Source organism: Gymnodraco acuticeps, unplaced genomic scaffold, assembly GCF_902827175.1.
Source record: "Gymnodraco acuticeps unplaced genomic scaffold, fGymAcu1.1, whole genome shotgun sequence".
In the NCBI taxonomy this organism is placed as follows: Eukaryota; Metazoa; Chordata; class Actinopteri; order Perciformes; family Bathydraconidae; genus Gymnodraco; species Gymnodraco acuticeps.
This window is the reverse complement of record NW_022991992.1, coordinates 129055-149587: the sequence shown is the minus strand read 5'-3', so window position 1 is coordinate 149587 and position 20533 is coordinate 129055. Positions and strand designations below refer to the sequence as shown.

General features: G+C 40.7%; 1 protein-coding gene across 4 annotated transcripts in view; it reads right to left on the bottom strand.

Moving 5' to 3' along the window:
- The window catches only part of LOC117536362 (sialoadhesin-like), a 23470-nt gene extending 2937 nt beyond the window's left edge, over nucleotides 1-20533 (bottom strand). For 2 of the 4 annotated variants that reach the window (XM_034201194.1, XM_034201193.1), the window contains exons 1-12: nucleotides 20415-20533; nucleotides 19586-19745; nucleotides 19438-19480; nucleotides 18759-18821; nucleotides 17782-18135; nucleotides 17402-17698; nucleotides 14676-14927; nucleotides 14331-14591; nucleotides 11439-11705; nucleotides 11064-11360; nucleotides 10872-10962; nucleotides 10584-10647 (exon numbers count right to left, since the gene is read on the bottom strand). In XM_034201194.1, coding sequence (XP_034057085.1) covers nucleotides 10584-10647; nucleotides 10872-10962; nucleotides 11064-11360; nucleotides 11439-11705; nucleotides 14331-14591; nucleotides 14676-14927; nucleotides 17402-17698; nucleotides 17782-18135; nucleotides 18759-18798 — 1923 coding nt within the window. In that variant the 5' untranslated portion in view covers nucleotides 18799-18821; nucleotides 19438-19480; nucleotides 19586-19745; nucleotides 20415-20533. Of the gene's footprint in view, nucleotides 1-8893; nucleotides 9436-10583; nucleotides 10648-10871; nucleotides 10963-11063; nucleotides 11361-11438; nucleotides 11706-14330; nucleotides 14592-14675; nucleotides 14928-17401; nucleotides 17699-17781; nucleotides 18136-18758; nucleotides 18822-19437; nucleotides 19481-19585; nucleotides 19746-20414 lie in introns of those variants that run through there. The other 2 variants (XM_034201196.1, XM_034201195.1) reach the window with 2 other exon arrangements.

Here is a 20533-nt window from a genome sequence, read left to right as displayed (position 1 = left end):
ACATTCTTTAAGGGGTTTTTTCCACAAATTAAAGTTGGACTTATGACCTTTGGTGCTCTTTTTAAAAAAAATATTATGGTTAGTATGTTTATTAATTAGGTTTCATTTTTTCATCTCATGTTAGCTTTTTATATACTGTCACTTGTATCTATTGTGTTTTACTACCTTCTTATTTTTTATTATCTTTGCATTATATTTCAGTTTTTATTCATATGAACCATGTTCTAAAGCACTTTGTTCTGCATGCTTTACTGATTACTGACTCTGATTATTTGTCATGGCATAAAAAACAAATACGTTTGAAGGCATTATATACAGTGTAGATGACAATGACTTTGTAGAACATACTATATCATGAGTTTTAACTTTCACCGCTGTTTTAAAAGCAAAAAGTACATTCTGTTGGGTAAGTCATCCATGTGTTCGTCGTCCATAACATACGCCTGCCCATACCATAACCCCACCACCACCATGGGCCACTCAATTCACAACATTACCCTAACCCTAACCCTACCCCTACCCCTACCCCTCACACCAGATACTGACTGGTTTTCAGACCCCCCCAATAAAGCAAAAATGCACGTTTCAGAGTGGCCTTTTATTGTGGCCAGCCTAAGGCACACCTGTGCAATAATCATGCTGTCTAATCAGCATCTTGATATGCCACACCTGTGAGGTGGGATGGATTATCTCGGCAAAAGAGAAGTGCTCACTATCTCAGATTTTTTCAGATTTGTGAACAATATTTGAGAGAAATGGTTATTTTGTGTATATAGAAAATGTTTTAGATCTTTGAGTTCATCTCATGAAATATGGGAGCAAAAACAAAAGTGTTGCGTTTATATTTTTGTTCAGTGTAAAAGCAGCGGCAAAAAGAAAAGTGGACCTGCAGGTGTCTGGTCGTTTGTTCCAGATATTTGGAGCATCACTGAACGCTGCTTCTCCATGTTTAGTTCTAACTGGGGACAGAAAGCTGACCAGTCCCAGAAGACCTGAGAGTTCTGGATGGTTCATAATGTAGCAGTAGATCAGAAATGTATTTTGGCCCTAAACCATTCAAAGCTTTATAAACCAGCAGCAGTATTTTGTAATCAATTATTTGAAAGACAGGAAGCCAGTGTGAAGACCTCAAAACTGGTGTGATGTGATCCACTTTCTTAGTGTTAGTGAGGACTCGGGCAGCAGCGTTCTGAATTAGCTGCAGCTTTTTCATTTATTTTTAGTGAGACCTGTAAAGACACCATTACAGTAGTCCAGTCTACTGAAGATAAAAGCATGGACACGTTTTACCAACTCCTGCTGTGACATTAGTCTTTTAATCCTAGATATATTCTTTAGGTGATAGTAGGCTGATTTAGTAACTGTTTTAATGTGACTGTTGAAACTCAGGTCAGAGTCCATGACTACACCTAGATTTCTGGCTTTATCTGTTGTTTTGAACATTGCAGACTGAAGCTCAGCGCTAACTTTTATTTGTTCCTCCTTGACTCCAAAAACAATTACAGCAGGTTCATCTTTGTTTAATTGGAGAAAGTTCTGACACATCCACTCATTGATTTGTTCAATGCACTTACTCAGTGTTTGAATTGGAGCATAGTCTCCTGGTGAAATGGTTATGTAAATGTGTGTGTCATCTGCATAGCAATGGTAACTTATTTTGTTGTTTTTCATTATATTAATATAGCATATAGATTTGAAAGAGAATAGGGCCCGAGATGGAGCTTTGAGGTTCCCCACATGTCATATTTGTCAACTCAGATGTGTAGTTATCTATGGAAACAACATTTTTTCTTTCTTTTAAGTAGGATTCAAACCCATTTGGAACAGTTGCCGAAAAGCCCACCTAGCTTTCCAGTCGGTCTAGTTACAGTCAACAGTGTCAAATGCAGCACTGAGATCTAATCATACTAATATGGGCTCAGGACAGTCTCATAATACACACATGCACACAGAAGGATTCACACTTGTATTTCCGGATCCACACTTGTGTTTTTCAATGCACACACAAATGTGTTCCGTTTCATATACATGTAAATAAAATCCAAATACAGAAAAAAGTTTTACATATGTATTTTTGATCCTCACATATTTGTTTTCCGTTTAAATCCCTGAACCTGCAAACACAAACCGTTTTCTGTGCATGGATCGCTGTGCATTCGTGTGTGGGCTTTTTGAGACTCCTCTGACGGTCACCCGATTCGTACTTGTAATGTTTTATATCTATAGCCAATCAGATGTCTCCTTCATTCTAAGTGTTAGCAGAGTAAGCATAACTTCATTGCTGTTTAGCATCCAAATAAGCGGAGGAATAACGAAACATCAGAGACAGTGGCATTTCATTCAACGGGCTCTCCCATTGGAGGCGTGACTTTATATATACCCATCATGACCTTTAACCTGTTACGCTATTGGCTTCCGGTCATGCACAACAAATAACACAAATTGGTAACACATTTACCTGAATGTTAACACTAAGCCAATCACATGAGCGTGTCCCCACGAGGGTATGATTTATTGCGTTCATGACACTTCATATACACATTTTGCGCTGTCCGGTTTCCGCGGACAGAATTTATTTTACCGGACAAATTTGAAACTTACCGGTCATGTTTCAAGAAGAAGAAGAAGAAGAAGAAGAAGAAGAAGAAGAAGAAGAGAGTTTCCGTTAGCAGGTAATTACTGGACTATGACCGGATATGGCTAATAATAACACGGGAGTAACGGATCCTCTCTTTTCCTCTCTCCCTCCCTCTCTCCTGACAGCTCGTCAGTTTCTCATGCAGTTTGCTAAAACTTCACTCGCGTTTATGTCCATATCGATCAGATCCAGTTCTCCTGATCGGCCTTTATAGAGAGCACCGATCAAACTATTAAGAGTGAATATCGGCCGATAATGACCGGCGGGGCTCCCCCCCGTTGACAGTTCACTGTCTAGCACTGGCTTCGTAGTGCACTGATCGATTAGGCTAAGCTAACCTGTAGCTGCTCCCTCCACACTCACAGCAACTTCATACAGACATAAATAAAGCAGCTGCATTCGCCATACAGGAAACACACATTTAAAACGGTTTTGCCTGCCGTTTTTGTGTACACACAAGCATTCATTAATGGTTCGGAAAGTGGCGCTGTACCTTAATAATATAAAAGATTGTATTTGCGTGCATTTCCTGTTCGGAAAGTGGCAATGTACTGAGAGTGGAGGTGTCCTGAGATTAGCGCCTGCAAGCAGGCTCCATGGAGCTGTCAGCTCCGGACAGCGCAAAATGCGTACATGAAGCACTACGTCATGAACGCAAGAAATCTACCCTCCTGGGGGCGCGCTCATGTGATTGGCTTAGAATTGAGGAGACATCTGATTGGCTATATAGATAGAAAAACTTACAAGTACGAATCGGGTGACCGTCAGGGGAGTCTCAAAAAACCCACACACGAATGCACAGCGATCCGTGCACAGAAAGCGGTTTGTGTTTGTAGGTGCAGAGGTTTTAAACGGAAAACAAATATGTGAGGATAAAAAATACATAGGCCTATGTAAAACTTTTTTCTGTATTTGGATTTTATTTACATGTAGGCCTATATGAAACGGAACACATTTGTGTGTGCATTGACAAACACAAGTGTGGATCCTGAAATACAAGTGTGAATCCTTCTGTGTGCATGTGTGTATTATGAGACTGTTCTGAGCCCATATACTAACACTGAAGTTCTGCCAAGGTCTGTGTTTAAGTGGATGTCATTGAAGACCTCAACAAGAGCAGTCTCAGTGCTGTGGTGCAGCAGTGCTTGAATTGGAATGAAAAAGGTGCCAGTACTCTAAAATCAGCAACTTTTTCAAGTCAATTTTATATATACAGCCCACAAACAAGAATTTGGCTACTATAATGCTGGTGGGTTTGTCTCTTTACTACTGTATATTTTAGAAAGGTTCACTGTACTTAACATTTTTTATGATAGGCAGCGGATATGGCTAAAGCTCAGTAAGGTCAATATTAACTGAAAATATAGCAATCAAAGTCTAGATCTTCTGCTGAAGACACATGAAGCAGAGACCTTTCAGGTGAGAGCCCCTCTGGTGGTGTTCAACATTAATGACAAGGAAACAAAGCTCTGGTCAGAAGCATCTTTTATAAAAAGCTTTAACAAAATTAAGTATTTCTGTACATTTTGAATGCAATCTAACTTTCCAACTCAGAAAACGAAAAACGAAAAAGTGCCAAAAGTCTTCTCACATGGCTGAGCTGCTTTGCAATATACTTCACCACTGAAGAATACAAATATGTATAAAGTAAACTATGATGCAATCTAACTTTCCAACTCAGAAAAATGATAAAGAGCATGAACAAAGAACATGTAAAAACAAATGCAAAATTTGCACAATCTAAAATGAGAAACTGCAAGTAACAAAGTCTGAGCCATGGTAAAGAGTTACATTGAACACCAAGCTGATCAGATAACTCCCTGGTTGGTCTGAAGTCCTTCTATCTCCAGGATCTGTACAAATCGGCACATTATGCCAAAAGTCTTCTCACTGGGTGAGCTGCTTTGCAATATACTTCACATTGTTAGAAAAGGCTCCAGAAGGCCTTGGGGACATCAGTATCAGGGGCTGGAGCTGGACAGGCTCTTTCATCAGCACTTCTCCTTCCCTTTGCCAGCCAGGACCTCACATACTGTTCCGGATTGAACTGTCCTAGTGATGGTCCATTACATTTAATGAAAACCAGGCTGGACAGTCGGCTGACAGAGAGAGCATTCCGTTTTGCAGTAAGGATATCGTTCATGCAGCTGAATGCCCGCTCACACTCACTAGTGGAGACAGCGATGGTTCGGACTGCTTTCAGTAGAGGCTCCATGGCAGCAGGTGTACGGGATGCCCTGGTTTCCTTGTATTCGCGAAAGCCCTGAACAGTCTCTCTTCTGTCCACTTTCAGCACTTCGCACAAACGTAGCACCTCTACGTCCCCATACTGTACGTCTAACTCCTCTTCAGGCCAACTTCCAGGATGGATAACTTTCATGTCCTGGATTAGCTGATTGTCCCGGGCCTCCCGGCCATGTAATGGGATTTCTCTTGTGCTGACATGAGAGGAGGTTGTGGAAGTCATTCTGTGTCTCAGATTCTCTACCATACTGCGGAAAAACTGACCTGCATGAATCTGTACAAGCCTGCCATTCTCACGCAGGGCAACACCCTTGAAGGACTTCTCAGCTAGAGCTGTATGAACTGTAGTCATGTGTGGGCCAGGCATGGTGACCATGGATTCAAAAACTCGTATTTCTCGAGTTAAGAGCCTATCTGCTGTAGGCAGTGTCATCTCTCTTTTTTGGAGTTGCCGAGAGAGGTCGCTGAGCTCTGTGAGCGCATCGTACATCAGTCCCAGATTGCTGACAAACGTTGCAGATGTGAGCACATCATCCAGGCCCTTGTACTTTGCTCTGTCTCTGGAATCCCTGCTCATGTCGTTTGCAGCATTTGTGAAGTGATCATGAAGCACTCGGTAGTTTTCCCAGACTGCTCTGACGCTCCTTTCACTTGAAGCCACCCAGCGGATGGACAAAACACGCCCTATCACCAGGAGACGCTGTCCGACTGCTTGCGCACACTGCGCTAACTGCCTCTGATTTTTGGGGGAGGCATGGAACAAGGAATAGAGTTTGTCAAAAAAGATCTGGAAATGATTGAGCCCTGAGACCTCCTTGACCACATCCCCAACTGCCAGCTCTAGACGATGATTGGAGCAGTGCCACACAAACAGGCTTGGGAATTTACTACACAACTGGGTAGCAACGCCTGTTCTCTTCCCTAGCATGACTGAAGCCCCATCACATGCAAAAGAAACGAAACACTGACCTAAAAAGTCCGTTAAAATCTCTTCCAAGACACTCCATTAACGCCTTTGTGATGTCATCAGCCGTTGTTCCATCCAACTCGATCAGCTCCCAAAAAAACGTTTCGGGCTCAGCATCAGCTAATGCTGAGCGTAGACACACAACAAGCACTGTTTTACCACTAATAGTGGTAGATTCATCGACCAAAACACAGAGTTTTCTTTGGTTTTCTGTAATGTCTTTTGCCATTTTTTTCTTCAGCTCATGAGCTATGTGGTCGATGATTTCGCCACAGGTTTTATTGGAGTGCAAAACCCTGCCCACGTTCAGCCCATTCAGTTTCTGTACATTCAAATCAATTGGCATGTCTGTGAATGGCCGGCTATGTTTGCCAATTTTATATGCCGTTCGAAAAACTCTGATAGTGGTGTCTAATTCAGATTTATGCATAGACTGCACTTGATGTTGAATAGTTTCACGTGAAGCAGATGTAAGGATGTCAGCAGCTTTTACATGGGCTTGTGATTCTTTATGTTCTTTGATTTTTTTTATCAGGCTAGCTTGTTGTTTGCCCTTGTCAACACCGAAATGAGACACTGCACACTCACCCCATTCAGTTGACAGTTTCAGTCCTTGTCCAGTGTGTATTCCCAAAGATTTGACATCTCTGCATATCCGACATCCTAGCTTCTTATCTTTAAGAAGGAGCCATGCATTGGTCTTGCAAAAATATTGCACCTGGTCCGTTGTCCAGCAGTCAGGTGCATCGCTTTGCCCGGTGTTGGTGGTGGCAGTTGCGCCAGCAGCAGCTAACGTTAGAGGCTCTGGAGGAGGCGGCGGAGCTAGTGCTAATGCTAATGCACTAGAACTTGGAGCAGGAGGATCAACCAAAGAAAGCTCCCCATCAGACACAATTTCCAACACAGGCACAGCATTCTCTGTATTTGAAGTTTCTTCCGGCGACAACCGCTGTCTTTTTGCACTTGTATTAATCCACGGTAACATTTTAGAAATGCTAATTTGTGACGTGACTTGCTTTCCTTCTCTCGGGGGCGTGCCTGCTCTGTTCTATCACTCTACATAGCCACGCACTGGGTGGGAGTTGCACTGCATAAACACAACACACGTGCATCTAGGTATGTAAATTGTAAAGCATTAAAACATGGTTTTACTAACAGTTTTCAGTATGTTGTTACTTCGGCATTATTATTATTATTATTATTATTTTGAAACGTGTATTACTATTAAATCACGGTCAAATAGGTTAATTTTGACATAGTCGTTTCCACCACAGTATTTACATGGAGAAGATAAGCCCCGCCCCCTCTCCAGCACGTTCTGTTTGAATGACAGGAGTAAACAGCTGACAGCCGCTGTGAAACTCCAGCGGTTAGAGCGATGAGAATGTCCGTTCGGCACCTCATGACGCATCTACTGAGTACCGGGCGGCTGTATATATATATATATATATATATATATATGGATGTATAATAAGAACGGCGGGAGAGTGTTGAGTACTGGCACGGTGCATGAGTACCGGAGTACCGCCAGCATGCCGGTACTGAGCAAGAAGTGCCGGTACTCCATGGGTCAGAACCAGAAGTGCCGGTACTGCGTACCGGTAAGTACCGGCCCAATTCCAGCACTGTGGTGCAGACGAAAGCCTGTCTGGAACACATCGAAACAGTCATTACTGAAGTGTTATTATTTTTAAAGAGCGGTTTAATGACTGCAGTTTTCAGGGCCTGAGGAAATACACCAGAGTGAAGAGACTTGTTTACTGAAGTAGATCTGAGGCCATGCAATGAAAAACATTTGTGAAAAAGCCTGTTGTTATAATATCAAGGCAGTAGGGGGAGGATTTCAGATGTCGTATAATATCCTCTAGGTTTTTATCATTAATCAGATGGAATTGTGTCATGGTGTTGGATTGATTTTAAGTGGACGCAGGGAGAGAGAAAACTGACACATATCTTGAGACGACAATAAGCATAACTAAAAATAGGGAGGACTGGACATTATGCAACTATTTACAACCTACTGTATGTGCAAGAGCCTAAATAGCACATTGCAAAATAGCTAAATATTAATTAAAGAAAATGCAGAAATTAGTGTGCCATTGTTATTATTAACCAGTTTAGCCCTGAGCCTGATTTTCAGGTCTCAGGCTCGAAAATGACATTCCCAGAACAAATGACCATAAATTCCCTTCTAAAAGGGTTAAATTAATAATATTTTTTCTCAAAGTAATGATAAACCTGTGAGTTGGATGTAGAAAAGTCAGAATCAATATCGATGTTTTTTATTTTAAAGAAAATTCAGATTGAACATAGTAAAAAACTGTAAATTATAGTGTCCGTCCAAAAATTATTTTTTACTTATAGTGAAAACTACCCATGTAAGGTAGACTAAGTACCCTGTATCAACATTGATGCAAAACAAGTGACATTTGACCTTTTTAGAGAGGTTTAGCAAAAAAACTCCACCTCTGAGGTGATTTGGGTGGAAATGGGGGTTGTTTTTATCGTTTTAATGCCATTGAAGACCACTTTTGACCACGACACAGGTGAGCCATGTTAGCGTTTTTAGCTACCTAGCGCCATATATTTTTATGTCTGTTCTTGTTATTATCTCCGGGAGTTCGTATAATTGAGTGATAATGAGGATACCCCTCGATTCTGTGTCACCTCACGATTTGAAAAGATGGGTTGGATGTGCAGCAAAGATACATAATAAGGTTTTGTGAGTGAATTATGGTGCAGTCATCTGTTAGCATTTTTCGCTCGTTGCTAATTCATAGGCTCAGCGTTAGCATTGTGGGTTTTTTTGTTGAAACAAAAATAGAAATGATCAGTTAGATGAGTTTCTTCCCGTTACATGGATATAAAACATTCATAGTTTATTAAATGAACATGCCCTCAGACACTGTTTCCTGCCAGATGTTGCAGGAGGGCCCCGGTACCGGGGTCTCTCGGGCTTAACAGGTTGGCAATACAGGTTTAAATAAAAAAAGAGCAAATTAGAACAAGCTTTTTATGAATAAACATTTAATAAACGTATGCCTTCATTTGTTTGCATATAAAACACATATACATTTTCAAAAAACTTAATTCATTCAAATGTAATTTATGAAAACAAATATACAGGATATGGACATATTTGTCAACTAAAAGCTAAAGGCTATTGATTGGAAAACCTCTTCAAAAAAATGGGACTTGTTATTCAAAAAGAAATGTACAATAACCACATTCTTCATTACAAGGACACTCTCTCTATGGCTAAATCCACATACATCATTTGTGATGTGTGCCATTTGGTAAAGCACTTTCAGCTGCACCTGCTCTATGAAAAGCAATATATGAATACAGCTTTATTATTATTATTATAACATAAAATAAATCTTTTATAACAATAGTTCATTTCAATCTTCTCTTTTTACTCCCGCTAAGTTCTGTCATTACATTCCCAGAAGCAGAATAAAAGGTTGCACTCACTAGTCAATGTATTAGTTACACCTGTTCAACTGCTTTGTAACACACATATCTAATCAGCCAATTACAAGGCAGCAGCTCAAAGCATTTGGGATGTAGACATGGTCAAGACGACCTGTTGAAGTTCAAACAGATCATCAGAATGGGGAGGAAAGGTGATTTAAGTGACTTTGAACGTGGTATGGTTGCTGCCATTAGTATTTCAGAAACTGCTGATCTACTGAGATTTTCACGCAAATCAATCTGTATGGTTTACAGAGAATGGTCCGGAAAAAAAAAAATCTAGTTCCCTGGGCGAAAATATGCCTTGTTGATGCCAGAGGTCAGAGGAGAATGGCCCAGCTGGTTAAAGATGATGGAAAGCCAACAGTAACTCAAATAACCACTCGTTACAACCAAGGTGTGCTGAAGACCATCTCTGAGCGCACAACACGTCGAACCTTGATGCAGATGGGCGACAGCAGCAAAAGACAACACTGGGTGCCACTCCTGTCAGCTAGGGACAGGAAACTTAGGCTACACACATTTAAGAGACGGATCACGTTTTGTTCAGTCGGATAATCTCCACATGTCTACCCTACTTTTATAATTTTTGAATCATAAATCTATCGATCATCAATCTATCGATTCGATTTATGATAAAAAAGCTGCGCAGCTTACTTCCGGGTTTTACGACGCGTCACTGCACTACTCTATTCTGAAATACTTTTATAACATACTATACTGCAACTTCTTACATTTTTATGGGAATTTCCACAAACTTAAGTTGGACTTGTGACCTTTGGTGCTCTTTTTTCTATTATTATGATTAGTATGATTATTAATTAGGTTTCATTTTTCATCTCAAGTTAGCTTTTTATATATGTTCACTTGCATCTCTTGTGTTTTACTAACTTCTTATTTTTTATTATCTTTGCATTATACAGTATTTCAGTTTATATTCACGTGAACCATATTCTAAAGCACTTTGTTCTGCATGCTTTACTGATTACTGACATTATTTTTGAAATGTTGTCATGGCATATAAAACAAATACTTTTGAAGGCATTATATAGATGACAATGACTTTGTAGAACATACTATATCATGAGTTTTAAAAATATAAGTTTTTAAATATACCATACAATGCCTTTTTGACATAGTATATAAGGACTTTTTGAGACAACTTTCACCGCTGTTTTAAAAGCAAAAAGTACATTTTGTTGGGTAAGTGAAGCTTCCTGTTTTAATGCATCTGCCGATATGTGCAAAACATGAACTCACCGCATCAGTAACTACAGGGTTGCATGTCTCCGCCTTGTCCGAGGAAGAGATGACTTTTCCTTTCCTAAAAGTAACACACACAACAATATCGAGTCATTTATTATAATTTTATATTAAAGTCTTTCATTTCATGGTGATATTTAGCAATGTTCTGAGGTGGCCATGGCTGCACTACTTAAATGTGCTGCCAGCCTGGTCACCGGTGAAGTTACACCCCTGATGACATCCTCAAAATGTGTTTACAATTTTTTCTTTAACCAGCTTTTGAAAAAATATGTTGTCTCTCACCGGTAGTAGATTAGCAGCAGCGGTACACACACCAGCAGCATCCCCAGAGCTGCCACTACAAAACCAATCCCAAAAGACAACGAGTGGAGGCCTGAAAAGTCCCCACAAAACACATTGATCCTTAAAACCAGAGAGGCAGATTATGCAGAAAAACCAAACAAATAAAAATTCACCATCTCGCAATTCCTCTACCTTGCTCAGTTTTGCTAAACGACATGTTAAACGCAAAACTGTCAAAGCCCAGTGAGTTGATGCTGAGGCAGACTAGAGAGAGCGTGTCTTCGTCCAGATCGTACAGGGTGATGATGCTCTTCATGCCCACGTTCCCCAGGGACTCTTCCCTGATTGGGATGGCAGTAGAGTGATTCACAGGCTCTCCGGCCAACTTCCAAACCAGGGAGGGAGGCGGGTTCCCCTGGCTGTAGCAGGAACATCGGATCATGGATGAAATCTTGATGCAACGGGAAGAAGACAGGATCTCTGGAGGAACTGAGACAAAGAAGTAATTTGATTTTGTTTAATGGAAACAAAGGATTGCCTATAATTAAACAAGTGTATTAATCTCACATGTGACGTCAAAGCTGACACTCTCTGAGATGCCAGGTCCGTGGATATTCAGAGCTTCACAGTAATACTGATCTTCTGAGAGTTTGGTCACATTGAAGGTGAGGTCTCTCTCAGAGCCCATCACCTTCTCCTCTCTTCCAGCCGCTCTGAACCAGGTGAAGTTCACTGCTACTGGATTGGCGATGCTTGTGCAGGTCAGAGTTACAGAGCTGCCGTCCTGCACCGGACCAGAGGGGTCAACAGACACAGATGTGTTCTTAGGAAGATCTGAAAAGGATAGTGTGTAGCTGATGTTACTAGTTCATGCTATGTCAGTCACTTCAAAATAACAAATAATGTCTTGGTTTTAAGTTAAGGATTTAGGCCCGTTGGCGTGCAACTGTCTTGCTTACCACCAATGCTTCAAGAATCACAGCATCCTCACATGATTTAAAGCTCACCCGTAATGCAATATTTGAAAAATATATTATGGAGCCTATTTCAACCCTGTTACAAAAGTGCTGATTCTGGGTCTGACCCTTTAAATGTAACCGAGCAGCTCCTGGTCACGCCCCTTCGGAGCGTCTGCATGCATGCAAGCGGTGAGCTCTGTGAAGAGAAGGCTGTGTAACCACAGAAACTCAGCTGAATGCTGCCTCGATTAAACGCCATATTATGTTCCAAACTACATTAGGCAATATTTCTGAAACAGTATGGAGCTCAAACGCTTTCTCTCTTGCGCATTTACCTCAAGGACAGTACCTTTTATATCCGGCTTCTTTACACATATTCTCTCCAGTACAGCATTAGCTCTGAGTGTTATTTTGTTATTGAGCGATGCTTGCTAATGTAAACACAGACCATATTACTGTACTTCCAAAATACGTCACACATTTTAACTTTCTGATGTATACAGCACATAGCTTGACATGTTCTTTATTCAGTGTTTACCGCTAGAACAGTGCCCATACAGTGGGGCAAAAAAGTATTTAGTCAGCCACCAATTGTGCAAGTTCTCCCACTTAAAAAGATGAGAGAGGCCTGTAGGTATAATAATTGACTCTCATACTATGAGAGTCAATTATTTGGTCAATAACAAAAGTTCATCTCAATACTTTGTTATATACCCTTTGTTGGCAATGACAGAGGTCAAACGTTTTCTGTAAGTCTTCACAAGGTTTTCACACACTGTTGCTGGTATTTTGGCCCATTCCTCCATGCAGATCTCCTCTAGAGCAGTGATGTCGCTGGGCAACACAGACTTTCAACTCCCTCCAAAGATTTTCTATGGGGTTGAGATCTGGAGACTGGCTAGGCCACTCCAGGACCTTGAAATGCTTCTTACGAAGCCACTCCTTCGTTGCCCGGGCGGTGTGTTTGGGATCATTGTCATGCTGAAAGACCCAGCCACATTTCATCTTCAATGCCCTTGCTGATGGAAGGAGGTTGTCACTCAAAATCTCACAATACATGGCCCCATTCATTCTTTCCTTTACACAGGCTCAGTCGTCCTGGTCCCTTTGCAGAAAAACAGCCCCAAAGCATGATGTTTCCACCCCCATGTTTCACAGTAGGTATGGTGTTCTTTGGATGCAACTCAGCATTCTTTCTCCTCCAAACACGTCTAGTTGAGTTTTTACCAAAAAGTTCTATTTTGGTTTCATCTGACCATATGACATTCTCCCAATCCTCTTCTGGATCATCTAAATGCTCTCTAGCAAACTTCAGACGGGCCTCGACATGTACTGGCTTAAGCAGGGGGACACGTCTGGCACTGCAGGATTTGAGTCCCTGGCGGCGTAGTGTGTTACTGATGGTAGCCTTTGTTACTTTGGTCCCAGCTCTCTGCAGGTCATTGACTAGGTCCCCCCGTGTGGTTCTGGGATTTTTGCTCACCGTTCTTGTGATCATTTTGACCCCACGGGGTGAGATCTTGCGTGGAGCCCCAGATTGAGGGAGATTATCAGTGGTCTTGTATGTCTTCCATTTTCTAATAATTGCTCCCACAGTTGATTTCTTCACACCAAGCTGCTTACCTATTGCAGATTCAGTCTTCCCAGCCTGGTGCAGGTCTACAATTTTGTTTCTGGTGTCCTTTGACAGCTCTTTGGTCTTGGCCATAGTGGAGTTTGGAGTGTGACTGTTTGAGGTTGTGGACAGTTGTCTTTTATACTGATAACGAGTTCAAAGAGGTGCCATTAATACAGTTAACAAGTGGAGGACAGAGGAGGCTCTTAAAGAAGAAGTTACAGGTCTGTGAGAGCCAGAAATCTTGTTTGTTTGTAGGTGACCAAATACTTATTTTACCGAGGAATTTAGTTGAAGTGTACCTAGGATGAAAATTACAGGCCTCTCTCATCTTTTTAAGTGGGAGAACTTGCACAATTGGTGGCTGACTAAATACTGTTTTGCCCCACTGTATATATATATATATATAACAACTTTACTCTAAGTCCCTCCCGTAGACATTCTGCTGAATACACAGACACACAGCAAGCCGACTGTATATGAAGAATGTAGGTTGGGACGTAGGCGGAACGTTGCCAGGAGTTCAATATAAAGCCAGCCCACATTTTAGTCTCCTTACACACCGGGGACACATATTTATGTATAAAAGACATTAAAAAGTGCATTTTGCATAATAGGTGACCTTTAACACACAGGAACACATGGGTGATCAACAGAACTCACTCATGTGTCATGACGGACGACTAACATAGAAATTATTTTGAGGTTGTCATGTAATGTGACAATGTGTTACTGTCCACAGTCCAGACACTGTGGTGTTGCCCTGTGACTGTCACTCTTGGCCTCAGAGACCATGTTTTGGTGACCACAGCTGGATATGCAGTAGAGCCATATTCAGTCTGTTGAAAGTGTAAATCAATGTCTTTACTGTGAAAATCAACTTACACTGAATGTCCAGCCGAATCAGTGTTGAATTTTGGTCCCCATGCTCATTTTTTGCCGCACAGTAGTAGTCACCACTGCTGCTTGGTTTGACATTGTTTAAAACCAAACTTGATCCAGCCTCCTTTTCCTCTTCATCACCTTTGTACCAGGTGTAGTTGGTCACAGGTGGGTTGGCCCGGCTTTTACAAAGCAGAGAAACAGAGCTGCCCTCCAAACGTGGACCTTTAGGCTGAGTGATTATTGTAGTTTCCTTGGGAGGAACTAAGTAAAACAAAAATAAATATCTTTTAAAATGTTGCCAGTCAATATTTATCATCTGTCTGACTGTTTTTTAATCAGACTTACATTGTACGTCTATCTGAGTGATGGATGAGTTCTGGGTTCCGTATATGTTACTGACTTTACAGTAAAATTGTCTGTCAACTTCTGAGACAGTGGTTGAAAACCTTTTCCCCGAACCCACATCGGTCACCTGACCTCCATTCACTTTGTACCAAGTGTACACAGCTGGATTGGCATTGCCGTCGCAGGTCAGATTCACCAAGCTGCCCTCTTTTACTGTAGCAGAGTAGCTGACTGATGTGTTCTTTGGAGGATCTGGAAGAGATGATTGAAAATCTAGTAAGCTGTTTTTGTTACCTTTAGTTTAGACAGAGCCAGGCTAGTTTTCCCACGTGTTGCCAGTCTTTGTGCTGTGCTACGCTAACCAGCTTCTGGCTGTAGTTACATTTTTCACAGACAAATGTGAAAGTGAAACAAATGTTCTCTGACTAGCACTTGTCAAAAAAGATATACTGCATGCCAATGTACAAGACACCCTATTGTGTGCACTACCAAGGTTGATAATATTAAAGCATTATGATGGCTTCATGAATCAATACAAGTCTTACCAACTTTTGGGAGAATGTGGAAAACCTCTTTAAAGGTCTCCTATTATACTATTTTAAACATATATATTATTTGTCTCATAAAAAACATGTCTATGAAGTGTTTTGCTCAAAATACCAAACAGATCACCCATTCTAGCCATACCCCTCTATTTCAGCCCTGTTAGAGAAGTGCTGATTCTGAGTCCATTGAATAAAATCTTAATTCTGTCCTTTCCCCGCTCAGAGACCCAGGTCGTCGCACGCATCTCTGCTTGTCTAGCTGACATCTCTCAGTGGATGTCTGCTCATCACCTCAAGCTCAACCTTGACAAGACTGAGCTGCTCTTCCTTCCGGGAAAAGATTGTCCCACTCTTGACCTAACAATCAACATCGGCACCTCAGTTGTTTCCCCGACTCAGACTGCAAGGAATCTGGGTGTGACCCTAGATAACAATCTGTCCTTCACTGCAAACATCGCTGCTACAACCCGCTGCTGCAGATACACGCTTTACAACATCAGGAAGATACGTCCCCAGCTGACACAGAAAGCGACTCAGGTTCTGGTCCAGGCTCTCGTCATCTCACGCCTAGACTACTGCAACTCCCTCCTGGCTGGTCTACCTGCATGTGCCATCCGACCTCTGCAGCTCACCCAGAATGCAGCGGCTCGCCTGGTCTTCAACCTTCCTAAATTTTCCCACACCACTCCGCTCCTCCGCTCCCTTCACTGGCTTCCGGTAACTGCTAGAATCCACTTCAAGACACTGGTACTTGCTTACCATGCTGCGAATGGATCTGGCCCTTCCTACATCCAGGACATGGTTAAACCGTACACCCCAGCGCGTGCACTACGCTCTGCATCAGCCAAACGACTCGCTGCACCCTCGCTGCGAGGGGGACCCAAGTTCCCATCGGCAAAAACACGTGGGTTTGCTATCCTGACTCCAGGATGGTGGAATGAGCTCCCCATTGACATCAGGACAGCAGATAGCTTGCACATCTTCCGGCGCAAACTGAAAACTCATCTCTTTCGACTCCACTTCGAGCGATAGAACTATTAACGAAGCACTTTTATACTAATAAAGGACTGGCTTATCTAAAGCCAGTTGAGTAGCACTTGAAATGTTTGGCTCTATGAAACCTGATGTACTTATATGATTCTGTTTTCTTCAAGTTTGTATTTTGTTGGTCGAACGCACTTATTGTAAGTCGCTTTGGATAAAAGCGTCAGCTAAATGTAATGTAATGTAATGTAATAAAAAAAACCTCTCTCTCTCTCTCTCTCTCTCTCTCCTCCTCTCTCCTCTCTCTCTCCTCTCTCTCTCTCTCTCTCTCTCTCTCTCTCTCTCTCTCTCTCTCTCGCTCTCTCTCTTCTCTCTCTCTCTCTCTCTCTCTCTCTCTCTCTCTCTCTCTCTCATTGATGTATTTTATACATAAATATCCCGTCCCGGGCATATCAGGGAACTCACAAAGTGTCAGAAAATAAAACCCTCTCTCTTTTCCTCCGTGTGCAGATCTCTGAAAAACGGAGCTACTGTACAATGAGCTGATCTAGACTTGCCATCCGATATGACGTTATTTAACCCTATCAGAAAGTTGCTTTCAGAATCAATAGGAACTCACCTTGTGGTAAACCAGCAAGAGAGAAAGCCTTATCCTTGTCTATAATGTTTCAGAAATAATCCTTGATGTGGTTTTGGCGTTTCATCAACGCAGCATTTATTTTAGACAGTATCGGCCGGGTCCCGCATGAGCAGGCATAAGCTCTGCCCCCTCTTTTTTTTTAGTAACAGGAAGTGAAATAGAGGGATATGAGGCATGGCTAGAATGGGTGATCTGTTTGGTATTTTAGACTTGTTTTTTATACATTTTCATACATCTGAGACCATCTATTGCCTAAATATTGCATGGTGACCTTTAAAGACATCTGAAAGTGCTTTTTGCATGATATGTGACCTTTAAATAATATAAATAAGAATAAACTCAAGTCAGCATATAAATGACTTTGGTTTAGTGTCCCATTTTTTCCCACTAAATAATCAAGTCTGCAGTTTTAGTTAACACAACTTGATCCAAATACTCTGCAGAGTCCCCAGAGGAACATTTCATAACATCACATGATATCAAATGAAGGAAATGATTAAATGTGAACTAAATCAACATCCAACTCAGCAACAAGAAAAGGCCTGAAGCATACTCACAAAGAACATGGAGGGTCATAAACTTTTCAAACCGAGGGTCGGTGTTGCCAGCTTGTGGTTTGTAGAGAGCGGTGCACGAAAAATTCTGTCCATTGTGGAGGTAAGAAGAGGTGAAGTTCATAACTGAGACCATGGATTCAGATTCATGTTTCTCCTCAATGTCACCTATCCTGGGGGTCCAAGTCAGATCTGGCGGAAGGATGGGACACGGAGCTACAGCCGTGCAGTTCAGCGTCACCAGAGCCCCCTCTTCTACCTCCAGTGTAGATGGAGTTATGGTAGGTTGGTCCAGTGAATCTGAGGAGTAAAAAAAACAAGTACATGACAAGAGGGAACCAAAAGATGTGTAAAGTGAAACAATTAAAAGACACAATACAAACTTTGAGTGGTGATACGGACTCCTGTTGGATAGGTGCCCTTCAGGTTGTTATCACACTGAATCCTGAAGTAGTAGTTGTCAGAATGGGACAGTGGCATGTTGTAGAAGATGGTGGTGCACTCCTTGTTCAGCAGGTTCCCTGTGAGGTTTCCGCTTGCCTGATCTCCAGTGAGGTCGGAATCAAACACAACTGTTCCGCCTGTGCTTCCTCTGATCCAAATTGCTTTGCAGGAATCATCCAGATCTACATCAAACTTTGAGTTGAAGTCGAAAGTGCAGGGGACCTTCACACAGGATCCAGTTAGTCCATCTATACTCAGAGGCATGGTGATTTCAAATGTCACGCATAAGCTACCTGAGGTGAAATAAAAGCAATAAATAAAAAATCTGCCAAGGTTAAAGAAAAACGAAGTATTCAAACAAATACCAGACTGGGACAGTTTTATCCCCATAAGACTGCTAAACACCTGAGCTCTGTTAAGTGCCTCAATAAACATTCATCTATTTTGTCATCTTGCGATCTACTTATTTATCTAAATAGTTATCACCGCAATAAACTGTATTTGTCTTCGTCTTAATGTACAATATTTAATTTCATATTCTGTTCTTGTATCATATTATATTTACATGTATATAGACTTCTTGCACTATTTTTTAAATTGTATTTTATTATATATGTTGCATCGTTGGAGGAGCTCGGGTCATAAGATTTCCATTGCCATTTCTACACTGTAGCTCATCTTGAAAAAAAAAAGGAAATTAAGCAGAAATATAAACTGTTAAAAGAAAACAAACCCGTCCAAATTAACAGCACACACAAAAAACCTTAACTTTAAATAAAAAAGCATATTTTGCACTTTTCGTGAGTAATCTAAAGTTTAGATTACTCACGAAAAGTGAGTAATCTAAACTTTCTAAACATTCGATGTCTTTAGATTCTAAAGACATCGAAAGGCATTCAATTGTTGGAAACCCTACCTTGAAGTAGAAGGAGGAAAACCTTTAAAGCAGCCGCCATGCTTTTCTGTCAGCTTGATATTCCTACAGAGGCACCAGACACACACAACATACATGAAATCTATTCATTTTATTAACTAGTTAACTACTTCAATATGAATAGCCCTAGTAAAGAAGAATAGATGTTTTATAGGGGGGATTATATTAACTTCACTTCATACTTCACAAAGTAAATATGATCAAATATGACGTTTGATATTTGTTGCTGAAAGAATAAGTTTGAGTAATTTCAAGCTTCACTTAGTAGAGAAGCAGTGCTGCTTATTTAAAAAACATAATGAATACTACTGAAAAGTATTAGTTAAAAGTTCAATTAATACTTTTAAACTATTGCTTAACTTGTATTGCAATGTACTCTTACTGTTACTGGTGTCATCACTAAAAAGAATAAATAATGTCGTCCTTTCAAAGGTAAAATAAGGGAGCCAGCATGAAGATGTTAACTAATGATAACTATTTAAAATGGTTTGCATTTGTTTTGATAGTAATGTTGTAAAGGTATGCACATTATTCTTACAAATAAAAAACAATATATGTATATATATATATATATGTAACAAAATGACCGAATTAACTAACAAAATAAGCCTGACATTTTATGACTTGCAATCATTTAAGTTTTTTAAAACAATTATTTTACCTTACAGCCAACAATGATGGTCAGCATACGATATTTTCTGTTTCTAGAGAAGAAATAAATACATTATGTTTAAATATACAACTTCATTTAGTATATACAGTACTGATCTATGTTTCAGAAATTGATAAAGAATCAAATAAGGTTTCACCAGCATGGAAGGGTCAGTGGTAATAGTCCAACAACTGAGTCATGTCAGACTGGTGTCGCGTGTTGATGGCTTTTGAAAGATGTGTCCGGGGTTTGGCCTTCAGCACCATAGAGTTTTGAATCTCTTTTTACTACATTAATGCAAGTCCCATCAGTCATTTCTAAGGGATTCACATAACAATGTTCCAAACCAGATTTTATAATGAAATATAAATGTGTTTTCAAAAGTGAGCTGTTGATTTACATATTCAACAAACAGAAAATGATCAAATATGACATTTGTTTCCACACTCAAGTACTCAACTGTTTCATCAGATCATTTTGTCAATTTGAAACAAAGAGGAAGTGAAGAAAAACAAAATGAAAGGCAATGCAGAAAGAGGGAATAAACAACAATTCAATACTTTACATGCATAAACAATAGAAGTCATAAAGTGTCATAAACTAAACAGTCAAGTTGAAGTAAATATAAGTGAAAACAAAGTGAAGTATAAAGACTTTACCAAAGTAGTTGCCAGTGGGCATTGTGTGGGATGTTTTTGAACAAGAAGAAACTATTTCTGAACTTTACTGAGCAGCCACATTTAGGAGCTACGCAGAGATGAACATGATGAAGGAATAAATACTTGGTGTTTGACAAGTATTTATGCTGGAATTTTTCTAAAATCACACCAAAAACGTAATGTTACAAACTGTAAGCTGATTAGAATCAATGCCCCACGTGTTTTGGACGTAATATGGTCTCATTAATTCGCATCATTAACACTCAGAGCTAACCAGTGCTGGAGAGAGCACATGTGTGAAGAAGCAGGACATCAAAAGGAACTCACCTTGTGGTAAACCAGCAAGAGAGAAAGCCTTTGAGCTCTATAATGTTTCAGAAATAATCCTTGATGTGGTTTCTGCGTTTCACCGCAGCATTTATAAGACAGTATCTGCCGGGTCTCTG